This window comes from Hipposideros armiger, unplaced genomic scaffold (genome assembly GCF_001890085.2).
Source record: "Hipposideros armiger isolate ML-2016 unplaced genomic scaffold, ASM189008v1 scaffold_253, whole genome shotgun sequence".
Classification (NCBI taxonomy): domain Eukaryota; kingdom Metazoa; phylum Chordata; class Mammalia; order Chiroptera; family Hipposideridae; genus Hipposideros; species Hipposideros armiger.
The window spans coordinates 1,495,398-1,509,265 of NW_017731603.1; the positions used below are offsets into that span (position 1 = coordinate 1,495,398).

At 37.5% G+C, this 13,868-nt stretch overlaps 1 protein-coding gene across 4 annotated transcripts in view; it reads right to left on the minus strand.

The window, feature by feature from the left end:
* Positions 1-4,513: 4,513 nt before the first annotated feature.
* MS4A5 (membrane spanning 4-domains A5) overlaps positions 4,514-13,868 on the minus strand; it is a 48,371-nt gene continuing 39,016 nt past the window's right edge. For 3 of the 4 annotated variants that reach the window (XM_019656023.1, XM_019656022.1, XM_019656020.1), the window contains one exon: positions 11,204-13,667. In XM_019656023.1, coding sequence (XP_019511568.1) covers positions 13,356-13,667 — 312 coding nt within the window. In that variant the 3' untranslated portion in view covers positions 11,204-13,355. Of the gene's footprint in view, positions 4,639-11,203; positions 13,668-13,868 lie in introns of those variants that run through there. The other variant, XM_019656021.1, reaches the window with a different exon arrangement.

A 13,868-nucleotide genomic window follows, 5' to 3' on the forward strand; every position in this document is an offset into this window, starting at 1 on the left:
CCAGTATCTCCATGCTGTATGTACTCACACACTCATCACTTAGTAGCCCCCTAGGCTATCAGATCAACCGTCCTGGTGTCTCAGTGCTTGTGTTCAAGTAACTTTTATTTTACTTAATGATGGCCCCAAATCGCACAAGTAGTTATGTTGGCAACTTGCCAAGGCCATAATGTGCTATGTATGTATAGGAAAAGAAAAAATAGTATATATAGCGTTCAGTATTACCCATGGTTTCAGGCATCCACTGGAGGGGAGGGGAGGGGGTCTTAGGATGTATCCCCTGTGGATAAGGGGATTGCTGTATGTTCATATGTTGGATTTTTCATTATTTTTTAAATTTCCTGTCTATTGCTTTATTTCATTCAAGACCCAAGGCTATAGTTAGGTAATTGTTTGTCTGCCTAATCTAAAGGGCTGAAATACGGTAGCTCTATTGCCGAATCTAAGGTTCATGTATATATTCTCTCTCTCTCTCTCTCTCTCTTTCCTCTCTTCTCTATTTCTCCCGCTGCCTCTTATCTCTTTAGGATAGTTTGGAATCAGAGGGCTAGAACCAATGGGTAGCAATGGCTCTGGAGAGGCCGATTTTGATGTAGCATAAAAAAAATGCCATCTCGCCACCATTGGAGCAGTTCATCAATGCAACAGGCTACCATTTGAATAGAGACACAAGCAAGCCATGCAGTCACCTGTCATAAAAGCTGTAGAGAGAAGAGAACTGGAAACATAAGATCCGCCATCCTCTTAATATTCTGGTTGTGGGTCTCTGAGTATCTGCTCGAGGCCTTGAATGGTTGGTGATGAGAGTGGTAATTAAATAGGGTCTGAGCTGTGGATGATTGTGAGGCCTGAGGTTTGGGTCCAGGATGATGGATGGTTAGAGGGTTGTGCCTTCACTTTAGTGAGCATAGGAGCGGGGTCAGAATTTGGCAAATGTCTGGCATCAGTGAAGCTTGGATTGGGATCACATACCTGATTTTCCATGTCCTTGTCTCTGTGTAGGCCCCCTTTTAAATTCCAAGTCTGTCTTCAGGTGTTTGCTATTCTGGTTCTTGTGGCCAGTGGAATCACTTAGGTGGCTCTGTGTGTGATTCCTCCTACGTAAACTTGAAATTCAATTTATATAAAGAAACTTGCATTTTGTCTTTGCTAGTTTGGATCAATATACCATTTAGCATTTGAGTGTGTTGAAATCTCCACTACGATTTGGATTTGTGAGTGGCACTTTCTTTGTTCCACCATTTTTTCTTTTTTGTTTTTTTGTCTATAATGTTTGAGGATGTTTTATTAGATCAATTGTACCTTTAAAGTATATCTTTCTGAATTAAGCCTTGCCCTTAGCTAGTGGCCTTCTTGCTTCCAAATGATTATTTCTTAAAGTCTATATAAAAGTTTATTCACTCAACTTTTATTTAGTTAATATTTGTCTGATAGACTTTTTTCTCCTGGATTTTATTTCCCCCACCTTCTAGCATTCCTTTTTTTAAAATCCCTGAAACCTTTTGCTTTTTATGAAAACTACATTTCATAATGTAATTATGATGGACTATCATCATTATTTGTGTCCTTTAGTCTGGATGTCCCTTGGAAGCAGGTCCTATTTTTCTGATTGCTGTGCTCTGTGCAGTGCCATGAGAGATGATGCTTCTGCTCTGGTTCTTTCTCCCACCTAGATCGTTATCACAACTCTCTCCAGCATCAGGAACTAACATCATGGCATGCTCCCAGCTGCTGAATAAGGTGTTGGCACCCAGAAGTATCTGGTGGTGGAGGGTTTGGCTTTCAGAGAATCGATAAGGAAGACACAGGGTCCTTCAAAGGTGAAACAAAAGATCTTCTTGTAAATAGAACTTGGTTACACGTTGGAAAGTCCCGATGTTGTACTTATAAATAATTAAAATGAAAGAAAATGTAAATTTGAGTACTTAAGAGCTTTGTCATTTATGAGGTTTTCTTTTTGTCCTGAGGGACTACCTTACATTTTGAACAGTTACAAAAGTAACCTTAGTTGAATACCTACTTCAATGCCAAGTTCTGTCCATACAACGCCTATAGTATTGATTCTGTTTTATAATTGTGGAAACTAAAGTTCAAGAAATGGGGGAAACTGGCCTAAAGTCACAAAGCAAGTGATAAAATGGGATGTTTAGAAAGCAAGAACACTTCAATTATAAATTTAGTAGAAAACCTACCATTTACTAAGTGATTTTTAAGTCTCAGACACTGGTAAAATCAGTTCATATGTTCCACATAAGGCTCATGTGAGGTAGGTATTATTGTGCATTTTAGTCTAGAAATTTAAAGCTCACAAAGGTTAAATCAATCAGCTTTAAATTGCAGAGCCGACATTTAAAACTAGGTCTGATTGTAAAGCCCTCACTGTGAGGTGACGGCTTCTCACCCTTAAATATATCTCAGACTACACACATCTGAACTTCACTCTGCCACCAAATACTTTACATCAGAACCTCACCTCACCGGATATAAATATTTAAAAAACAAATATTTAAAAATAAATGAAAATAAAACATTTTCATCAGAACCCCACTTCCCGTCTTCTGACCTCACACATGCACCTATAAGCCTGTCTCCTTCCAGAAATAGCAGAAATGAAAGTCTGATCATTTATTTCTTTTGAGCATGCAAGTTTCTTCTAGGCCCAAAGCAACAGAGGACAATGGGATTTGGAGTTAGGGATCTTGATTCAAACCCTGATTCTAAATCATACTCCTTTTGTGGTCTCAGAAAAGGTAACCACGTTGAGCTTCAGTTTTCACGTGTGTGACATAGGCCAGGTATACCTCTCAGGGGGCTGTTGTGACAATTGAGATGACAGAGGTAAGGCCTCTAACACGGAGCAGGTGTTTTGTTAGTGGAGGCAATATTATATAAAGCAGCTGTTCTCAAAGTGCGGTCTGGGAAGCTTCCGGAGTCCTTGACACCCTTTTAGGGAGTCTGTGACCTCCAAACAATTTTCATAATGATATTAAGACCTTATGGACCGCTTTCCATGAGTTGACAGTGGTGTTCTTCACAGGATACAGGGGAGGAGCTGTCACGGCAGACTGAACGCAAAGGCAGTTAAGGAACTCAGTTGTCTTCCATTTGGTTAGAGAGCAGCAGTGGTGCCTAAACTCGACTCTGCGTTGGAATCACCCAGAGACCTTCACAAAATATTGATGCCCGGCTCTCACCACATTCTGATTTAATTGGTGTGTGGTGGTAGGTGGTGCATGGAGGGCTCTAAACATTCCTTAGATGATGTGAATGGGCACTAAAGTTAACCAGAGATTTGTTTTTCAAAGGATATAAAGATTTTGTTCTGCCAGATGAGTAAGTTCTAGAGATCTGCTATATCCCAGAGTACTTAGAGTTAATAATATGGTATTGTGCACGGTAAAATATGTAAAGGAGATATAATAGCTCTCATATTAAGTGTTCTTACCAAAAACCAAAAACAAAACCTCACAAAAGAACACAAGGAAATTTTTGGCGGTGATGGGTATGTGTAGTACCTTGGTGATGGGGATGATATCAGGTGTACGCACACATTAAATCTGTGCAGTTTTTTGCATATCAGTGATCACTGAATAAAGCTAAAAAAATAAAAGAATGTTAAGTAACTTAAAAAAAGAGATTTGTAAAACTATATATCGGTGCTACTCTCTACACTAATTTTTCCTATTTGGGGAAATACGGGTATTTTAATAATAAAACTGTTATTTGTATAATGTGTAATGAGTATTCAGTAATTTTGAAGAGTGCAAAGGAGTTCCCAGATCAAAAGTTTAAGAGACATTGATATGTTGGTATAGGGATTAAGACCTTGGGCTCTGGAGTCAGACCGCCTACAAATTTTGTGACCTTGGGCACATTACTTACCCTCTCTGTGTTTCTGCTTCCTGGTCTGAAAAATGAGTATTAAAATACAATTGGCCTCTAAGAATTTTTGTGAGATTGAGTCATACACGTAAAACGCTTCCCACGGTGCCTGGAACATTGTGGTGGTTTTCACCAATGTTTGCTCCATTGTGGTTGCTACTGTCGTCATAAGTGGGTAACATGGGTGATCTTGCCTAATCAATGTGAAATTAGTGAGCCACGCCGTTCTTCCAACTGACCCATCTCTCCACACAACAGTGGAGTACAAGGCATTAGGGAGAGTCTCTTGGAGGAATCAGAAGCAGGTATCATGGATCTGGTCACTCCACACTCTGGGCTTTGGTTCATTTCTCTGTGTGTTACAGTGGCAACACTACATTGCTGTTCTCTAGTTCAGTGAATGCATGACTGACAGAGGACGTGACCAACGTAGCCACATGATTTGGGGAGAGGAGGAGAGGGCATTGCAAAGAGGCAGGGTGTGTTTTATCAGCCCAAATGTTCCCCGACCCTGTACCCTTCAGTCACTCCCTTTGGCTTCAAAGAGTTGGCAACCTTAAGAGTCTGTACTCCTTTTGGCTTTTACCACAAGCATCATTCATCTCTCCGTAATATTACAACACATCTTTATTCTCACAGTGCTATTCAACACCATTGCTCGCAGTCACAGCAGTCAAAGGGTCTAGTCAAAATTGCGAAAGACATAGAAATGAGCAATTCAATAACGCTGAAGGCCGTCAACACAGTCAAAATTCCCTGTAACAGAAGGAAAAACAAAATGAAGAGTCATGGTCTTAGCACAATAATGGTTTTCCTGATTACAATGAGGCAGCAATGCCCGGGAGAAGGACCCCCAACATGTCTCAAGTGTATCTGATGCTTAGGAAGCAAATCAGTAGGGGCTCATGACAGCATACAACGATTTTAGTAGAGCACAACACAACACACAACACAGCACAGCACATAACATAACACAGCACAACACAGCACAGCACATAACATAACACAGCACAACACAGCACAGCACCACACAACACACAACACAACACAGCACAACACACAACACAACACAGCACAACACAATATACAACACAACACAGCACCACACAACTCACAACACACAGCACACAACACAGCACCACACAACACAGCACAACACAGTGCAGCACAATACAACACATGGCACAACACACAACACACAACACACAGCACAACACAGCACAACACAACACAGCACAGCATAACACAACACAGCATATTATTTTCTTAAACAAAGTCATATAAAATAGTCTATTTTCTAAATTACATGTAGGAAATACTCCATTTCATAAATAAAATACAAAGAAATAACATCAAAAAATGATCTGTTGAAGGAGAACCAAAAGTTAAGAAACAGGAAAAAGATAGAAGCAAAAATAGAAAAGAAAAGAAAAAGAGGGAAAAGAGAAAACTACAGGCCCAGAAAAAGAGGAACATGCAGAACGAGACACATAAAAAGAAGCACAGGCTCGGTACCACTTTGTGTCCTTTCATCATCACTAAAGACCTTTAAAATGTTGGATCCTGACAGCTAAGAGCACAAACACGACGCACACCTTGTTAGGAGTCCAGAGGCTGGACACACTTGCATTTTGCCCGTGAAGGTTTGTAAAGATGAATATGGTTGACTTCCTGTTCTACAACCATATTCACCTAGTGTTTGGGTTACAGGTTGAAAAACTGTTTAGAGTCACATGGTTTTTAGTGCACACGTAATATCTCATGACGTAGTTGCCATCATTTGTTCATTCTTTAGTGACAGGAAAGAATTAATTCCCTCTTCCTCCTCTTCTTTTCTTTTCTGTTTTTGTTTGTTTGTTTGTTTGTTTTTACTGCACCAAGCAATGCTGCAATAAGCATTCTTGTCCACATACCCTGACACAGAGGTGGTGTAATTGCTGTGGAGAGAGATACCGGCATTAGCAGGTATGTGTCTTTCACAGAAATAAATGTCCTCTTGCTTTCCAAAATGGTAATGACATCTTACATTTTGACCATTGATATACAAGAGCATCCTTTTCACCATTTCCCTACCTGTAATAATTTGTAAACTCTTTAATTTTTGCCAATGTAGTGAATGTAAAATCTTGGGCCATTGTGAATTTAACTGGCATTTCCCTGACTGCTAGTGATTTTGAGCATCACTCTATGAGTCGGTTTGACCACTACATTTGCATTTTTGTAAATTCCTTCCTCATAATCTTAGTCTAGCTTTTATTGTATTCTTGACTTCTGTCAGTTATAGTCACTCTTTGTATATAAAAAACATTAAAACTTTGGTGTTATCTGCTTTAAAAATATTTTCCAATTCTTTTACCATACCAGAGTTTATATGTAAATATATTGGGTTGTCAGAAAAGTCATGACTCTTGGGTGGTATGGACATTTTAACAATATTAATTCTTCCAAACCATGAGCAGGGAATATCTTTCCATTTATTAATGTCTTTCTTCAATTTCTTTCTTCAATGTTTTATAGTTTTCAGTGTAGAGATCTTTCACTTTTTTGAATAAATTTATTCCTAAGTATTTTATCTTTTGACATGACTGTAAATGGGACTGTTTTCTGAATTTTTCTTCCTGATGGTTTGTTATTAATGTATAGAAATGCAAGTGATTTTTGTATATTGATTTTGTATCTTGCAATTTTACTAACTTCATTTATTTGAATGTTTTTTTTGGTAGAAGTTTTAGGGTTTTCTATACATGATATCATGTCATCTGCAAATAGAGACAGATTTACTTCTTTTCTGATTTGGATGACTTTTTAAATTAATTAGTTAATCCGTCTCCTAATTGCTCTGGCTAGGACTTCCAGTACAATGTTTAATAGAAATGGTCAGAGTGGCATCGTTTTCTTGTTCCTAATCTTAGAGGAAAAGCTTTTCACTGTTGACTACAATGTTAGCTATGGGCTTGTCATATCCCTTTTATTATGTCGAGGTACATTCCTCTATCCCAACGTGTTGAGAATTTGATTTTTTTTTCATAGAAGGATGCTAAATTTTGTCAAATTCTTATTCTGCATGTATTGAGGATTATATGATTTTTATCCTTTGTTTTGTTAATGTGGCATATCACATTTATTGATTTGTGTATGATAAACCATCCTTGCATCCTGGAATAAATTTCACTTGATCACAGTATATTATCCTTTCAATGTATTGTTGAATTCAGTTTGCTAATATTGTGTTGAGGGTTTTTTGCATCTATATTCATCAAGGATATTGGCCTGTGGTTTTCTTTCTTTGTACTATCCTTGTCTGTTTTTGGTATCAGGATAATGTTGACTTTGTAAAATGAATTTGAAACCTCTACTTCTATTTTTTGGAAGAGTTTGAGAAGGGTTGGTATTAATTCTTCTTTAAATGTTTGGTAGAATTCACCAGTGAAACCACCTGTTCCTAGACTTTTCTTTCTTGGGAGGTTTTTGACTGATTCAATATCCTTACTAGTAATTAGTCTGTTCAGATTTTATATTTCCTGCCTGTTTCAAACTGGGGTTTTTTTTTTCCCCAGTGTGTAGGACTCAATCAGCTAGTTTTTGGATTTCTTTCACAGGGAATTGTTCCATGTATAGCTGTAAATTTGGTGTGTTCATGAGAGGAGGGGAGTTCAGGAGCCTATGTCACTATCTTTTTCTTTTAATTAAAGTTTCTTGGGGTGGCAATGGTTAGTAAAGTTACATTGGTTTCAGATGTACAGTTCTTTAATACATCATTTATATATCACATTGTGTGTTCACCACCCAGAATCAGTTCTCCTTCCAGCACCATATATTTGATCTCGTTTAACCTCATCTGCCACCCTCCTTCCCACTTCCTTACGCTCTGGTAGCCAACCACTAAACTATTGTCTATGTTTATCAGTTTTTGTTTCTTTGTCTTGTTCCTTTGTTGCTTTCACTATGTCACTATCTTTAAAGACTACCTATGGTATTTTGTTATAGCAGCGTGAGCAGACTAAGAGAAAGCCCTAACTCCTGATGTCTTATTTTCTTGATATGGATATTTAGATATTTTTCAGGATTTCTTCTTTTCCAATATTTCAATTTAAGGCTATAGAGTTTTCTCTAAACATACATTAGTTGCATTCAATAAAATTTGGTATGCATATTTCATTATCATTTAAATAATTTTTAATTCTTTTAGAGCCTTGCACAATTTAGAATATCCAAGGTGTTTTGGAATTGTTAGGTTTTCTTTGTTTTTTGGGGGGTTTTTTTTTCTGACATCTAACACAGTTCCTCTGTATTCAGAGAATATATACTCCTTTTAATTTCATTGAGATTTGTCCTACGGCTCAGTGTATAGTTTTGTTGAAAATGTTCTATGTGAAATTTTTCAATTATTGTTTGTCAGTTATCATCTTTATTTCACCTTCACTTTTGAAGGTCATTTTAACCAGGCATAGAATTCCAGGTTGGTATTATTTTATTTGAGCACTTTAAAGATGTCTTTCTATTGTCTTCTGGCCTCCATCAATTATGTTCAAAAGTAGTTAATAGTATTCTGCAGTTCTTTGGTGCAGTGTACTCTACATGGCAGTTAGATCTATTTTTCTTAATTGTCCTTCTCAAAATCCTATAATTTTATTGTCTTTCTGCATATTATTTCAGTTACTAAGAGGTGTGTGCTAAAATTTCTTTTGATGATTTTAGCTTTTTCTACCTATGTTTTTAAGTTTTGTTAGCTTTCCTCTTAACATTTTGAACTGTGTTATAAGGAGCAATCAAACCTAAATTTGTGATATTTTTCTCGTAGATTGATCCTTTTATCATTATGAAAGTCCCCCTATTCTGCAAGGCTTTTTGCCTTAAGTTTACTTTTTTGTTATTGCTACAGATAGATGCCCCTGGTAAACAATGCAGTTTATTTTTTAAACTCACTATGACAACCTCTATTTTATTTTTTAAAGATTTTTATTGGGGAATTGGGGGGATGGGAACAGTGCTGGGGAATTGGGGGAAGGGGAACAGACAACTTGCTGTCATTTTTTGTTCTTCAGTCTAGCTGTGGAGGACGTTGCTTCACTGGCCCAAGTTGGCACCATCATTGCGCTCTTCCCCGGCGAGGCAGATCAGTCGCCGGCTTCTGGACGGCCGCTCACTGCGGCTGCTGGCCGCTCACGCTGGCTGCTGGCTACACACGGTAGCCCATGGCAACCCACTGCCACAGGGGCTGCAGCCTACGCCGTCGCCGGTGACTCATGGCAGCCCAGCTCCAGGTTGAGCTGTTGTTCAGCATCTTAGCTGTAGAGGGCAGTGTCACTGGCCCTCATATGTGGGATCCGAACCGGGGCCCTCTGGCGTCCCAAGCCAGTTCTTAACCATCGCGCCACTCGGCCGGCCCGACAACCTCTGTTTTTTAAATTGGAGTATTTCACATTTGATGTAGTTACTGATATATTTATGTTGAAATATCTCTTCTCATTATTTATTTTTTAAATGCCCCATTTGTTATTTTTCTCTTTACTTTCAAATTTGAATTAATAAGCTATTTAAAAATTATTTTTGATTGTTCTAATTTTTCATTTGTATAAGCTTACTTAGTCTACATGAAAAATTATTTTTCAAAGTGATGACTGTGGAAATTACCAGCTGCCTATTTAACTTACAATGGATACCACATCTCAGACAATGCTAGGATGTTAAAACTTTAATTCTATTTATACCCTTTCTGCTTGTATGCCATTTTGTCATCTAAACATCACAAAAAATTACTACTTTTTAAACATTCCATATACTTTTAGTTTTGTCCTCAAATTTGCCATTTTCAATGCCCTTTATTCCTTCTAGAAGTACTGTGTTTCCTTTGGTGTTTATCTCAGCATTTCCCTCTGCTTAAAGAAATCCTTTATCATACCCTTTTAGTGCAGGTTTGCCAATGCCAATTTTTTACAATTTTTGTTGGTCTGATAGTTTTACTTCAACTTTACTTCTGAAGAATATTTTCCCTTGCATTTCATGCTCAATTAGTTTTCATCAAGTGTGCCATAGAAATATAAAATAGATTTTAAAAAATCCTTTCAACAAATGGTGCTTGGACAACATGGAAAATAATGAAGCTGGACCCTTTCCTCACACCATACACAAAAATTAAGATGGATCATATAGCTAAATATAAGCGCTAAAACAATAAAACTCTTAGAAGAAAATATAGGAATACATCTTCATGACCTTGGGCTCAGCAATCATTTCTTAGATACAACACCAAAAGCACAAGCAAGAAAAGAAAAAAAATAAACTGGGCTTCATAAAAATTAAGAACTTTTACTTTGCAAAGAGTGAACCTTAATGTATGCAAATTAAAAAAAAATTGTTTAGGTGATCAAAGAATGCCAGGATGTAAATTAGACTGCGACGAAGTAATCTAATTGCATCACAAATATATAAAATAAGCTCACCAAAGAGGATTGGAGGTGGAGGAAGGTGCTTACTGAAGGCACTTTGGAAGTCAGTGGAGCCTTTAAGATTATAGTTAGCCAGAGGAACTAACTATAAGCACTGTTTCCCATGGATTTATCAGTTAAATATAACTTATAAAATATATTTATGTTATATTTAACTACTTGATAAGTTATAATTTATTATTCATAAATTGGTTCCCATGGAGGTATCATTTAACAATCTGACACCACTCTGCATATATAAAGTAATTGAAAAATTAAGTAAATGGATAAAGGATGGTGGGAGTCAGGTTTCTCACTGTTGGAGGGGAAGATTACGGCTAACCGATGGGGAAGGCTAAAATGATCCATGTAGTAATGGATTAGTGTTGTAGGCATCAATATGAAACTCAAGCCCAGACTAATGTAGATGGCGACGGATACATAAATATTTATATATAGACATGTGTATGTACATGGATTAGCACACACATCTATTTCCTGCTGTCAGCTGGGAGGGCCTCAGAAGTAATGGCACTCCAGTATCAGAAAGTACACCTACTGCCCATACCTTGGTTTCTAATACCATTCTCCAACAAAAGGAACCAGGGCTCCTTGGAGAACTGGCCTACTTATTGTAGGCCTAAGGCAGGGGATACACAAGAGGAGCCTGGCGAACGTTGTAGTGACAGAAAGCGTGGAAATCCTAAAACAAACACCCCACCCCCCACTCCTCACAATATAGGGATATACCAAAGAATCAAAGGAGCCAACTGAAGAGTTCCCAGTGGCTAAAACTGAACAATTTGCACACCAAAACGAATAGTTTTAAATTATAACCCAAAGTATAAAATAAATACCCATACTTCCATACTGATATAAATACATGACTAAATATATAAGTAAGTGGAGGAAGAATGGGTGAATTCCCAGTTTAGAAGAGTTTCAAATAATGTAGGTAGATACTCTGTCTTTAGGGAGCTGGAGCCTAACTCCCTACTGTTTGTTACGCATAGTGACTTCATTCAAAAGACTACAATACAGAAAGTGGGGGAAAACAGTAACTTGATGAACAGATGTATTTAGTTGATGAAAATCCATCAAGCTGTACACTTATTCTTAAATTTTTAAAAGTTTAAAAAACATGTTGAACACTTTGACATTGTATCTGTCTTTTTTTGTAGAAGCCTTCTTGCAAATGATTCCAGGAAAAACTATTGACCATACAGATCAAATTTATCAAATGTTCTGAGGTCTAAGTTTCATCAGTGTCTCAAAAAGATGAATATAGAGAAAGACATTTATAGTCTCAAAGAATAAATTTACTCAAAGTGTCATCCAGGTAAGGACTGGTCTGATTTTATAAACTAAAACAACAATCTTGTTTTTGAAACACATACATCTGTGAAGAATTACATGGGTGTGAATTCGAAAATGTCAAAATAGTCTGAGCTTAGATAGTTTATTTTGAATGGAAGGATAGACCCACACCCTGGGGGACCCTGTCATACTTCCTTCCAATTATTATCTCTCCGAATATAACCATTATTTTAATTACCGTTTTTTTTAAAAAGACAATGTCATTTTTCACTGGTTGCTTAAATTTTTTTTTGTCTTTTGTTTTCTATATTTTCACTGTAAAGTTTCTAGGTATTTGGGATTCACTGGACCTCTTGCATATGTGGGCTAATGCTTTTCATTGGTTTAAAAATCTGTCATTTTTTTATCTGTGTCATTCTCTTCTCTCTGTCTATAATTCTAATGAAGTTTATGTTAGACCTTTTTACTCTGTGTCTCGTATCCCTACCCTCTCATCTCCATATTTTTCTCCATGAAATATGATTCATTCTGATCTATCTAGTGTGTAGTATCAAATATGATACCAAATTTTGTAGGAGTTTTGTGAGACTATTGGATGTTCTTCCTCCCAGATAACCTTTGGTTTGGTTTTTGTCAGATGCTAGATGCACCAAATACCAAGTCCAAATTCAGGCTTGTGCATTCTTGACTCACCCTGTTTATGTCTACCAAAGGTTAAAATCCCAGTGGGGGGTGGGGGATGGGAGGATGTCGTCAGAGGCTCTGGTCTGTGCCCACAGCTTCTCAAGGACTTTCTTCTTTTTCACTCTACTCAGTAAGTTTTCTCTGCTATTATAGGGCAGAGTACTTTGTAAGTCTTTTCGCCTTTACCTGAAGAGTGTTAGTACTCTATCAAGGAATGTCTCTTCTAAGTCTTCCTATCTTGGTTTCTTTTTCCTTCACTGTGCTTAGGCTGGGAGTCAGATTCCAACTGGGCAACCTTGGCAAGTGGCCCAAGTGAGGTACTTGGCATGTGAGGTACAAACAGCTTTGTTACTCTCTGACATTCCATTGACAGATTTCAAGTTAGACTTTCATCTAAAATTTGATCTAGGAGTTCCAGATCACTTTTCAGCTCTTCAGTGCTTTTAAGGTGTTTAAACTCTTTTTTTTTTCAATGTAGCATTTTCCTTTGTTTTCAGAAGAGGGTTGATCCACATAACCCATTTCAGTATTACCAGAACCAGTCTCTCTATTTTCTTCTCTTCTCCCATTTCCAATTGTCCTGGTACGTCAGTATTCTAAGTGTTGCTTAGAAGCTGCCATGTGAAATATTTTACTTCTATTAGGACCCCCTTTTCAGAAAGTTAGGCAATTTGTTTTCATCTTTCTCAGCAATTTTTAATGGGTCTTGCTGGCTATTTTTTTTCTCTTCATGTGGATTCATGTCTTTTACATCCCTTTACACTAATTTTAGTGGGATTTTAGAAAGAGCAGAAATAAATGCCTGTTTTCCATCTATCCTGTTTTATCAGAAGTCCAGTGCAACTATTAAAACCAAAACTATAAAAATACTCCACTCGTGATTCCAATGTACATCTAGGACTGTGAGCTACTATCATACTGCTATACCTGTATTTTTCTTTTAGTATATCACTTTTTTTATATTATACTCTTTGATGTACATGTGTTCTCTCTTCTACTTATCTATGAATCCCTAAAGTTGGAGGTTATAATATGTTTATTTTTTTATTCTACAGTGTCTGGTATAATGTCTATCAGGTACTTTGATCTCTGGAAATGTTTGTGAATAAAAAAAATACATGTGTCTGCAACATTATTTGGATGATGCTGATTGGGTGCCCCATAAGCCTTTATGACTAAACCCGAAAAAGGCGGCATACTTACAATGAACAGGGCAGTAATAGCCTTGCACTCACTAACTTCTCCAGAAAAGCCACAAAGGTAGTTTTGATCTACAATGAAACCAAAGGCAAGGAGAATGATTCCAGCCATTGCTGCCAGGGCACTAAAAAGATTCATTGATCGGCTCATCTTCACCTGAAAGAGAGTAAGAACATAACACAGTGACTCAGGCCCAGCCTGAGTTGATGGAACAATGGGTGGGGTGGCTGGAAAGCAGGATTTTAGTCACAGCACCGCAATGTCACGAAACAGCTGTGTCATCTCATGTGTGTTGCTTCACCTCCTCGGGCTTCAGGCTCTCATCTACAGAATGAGAGGATCCAATGGACTTTTAAT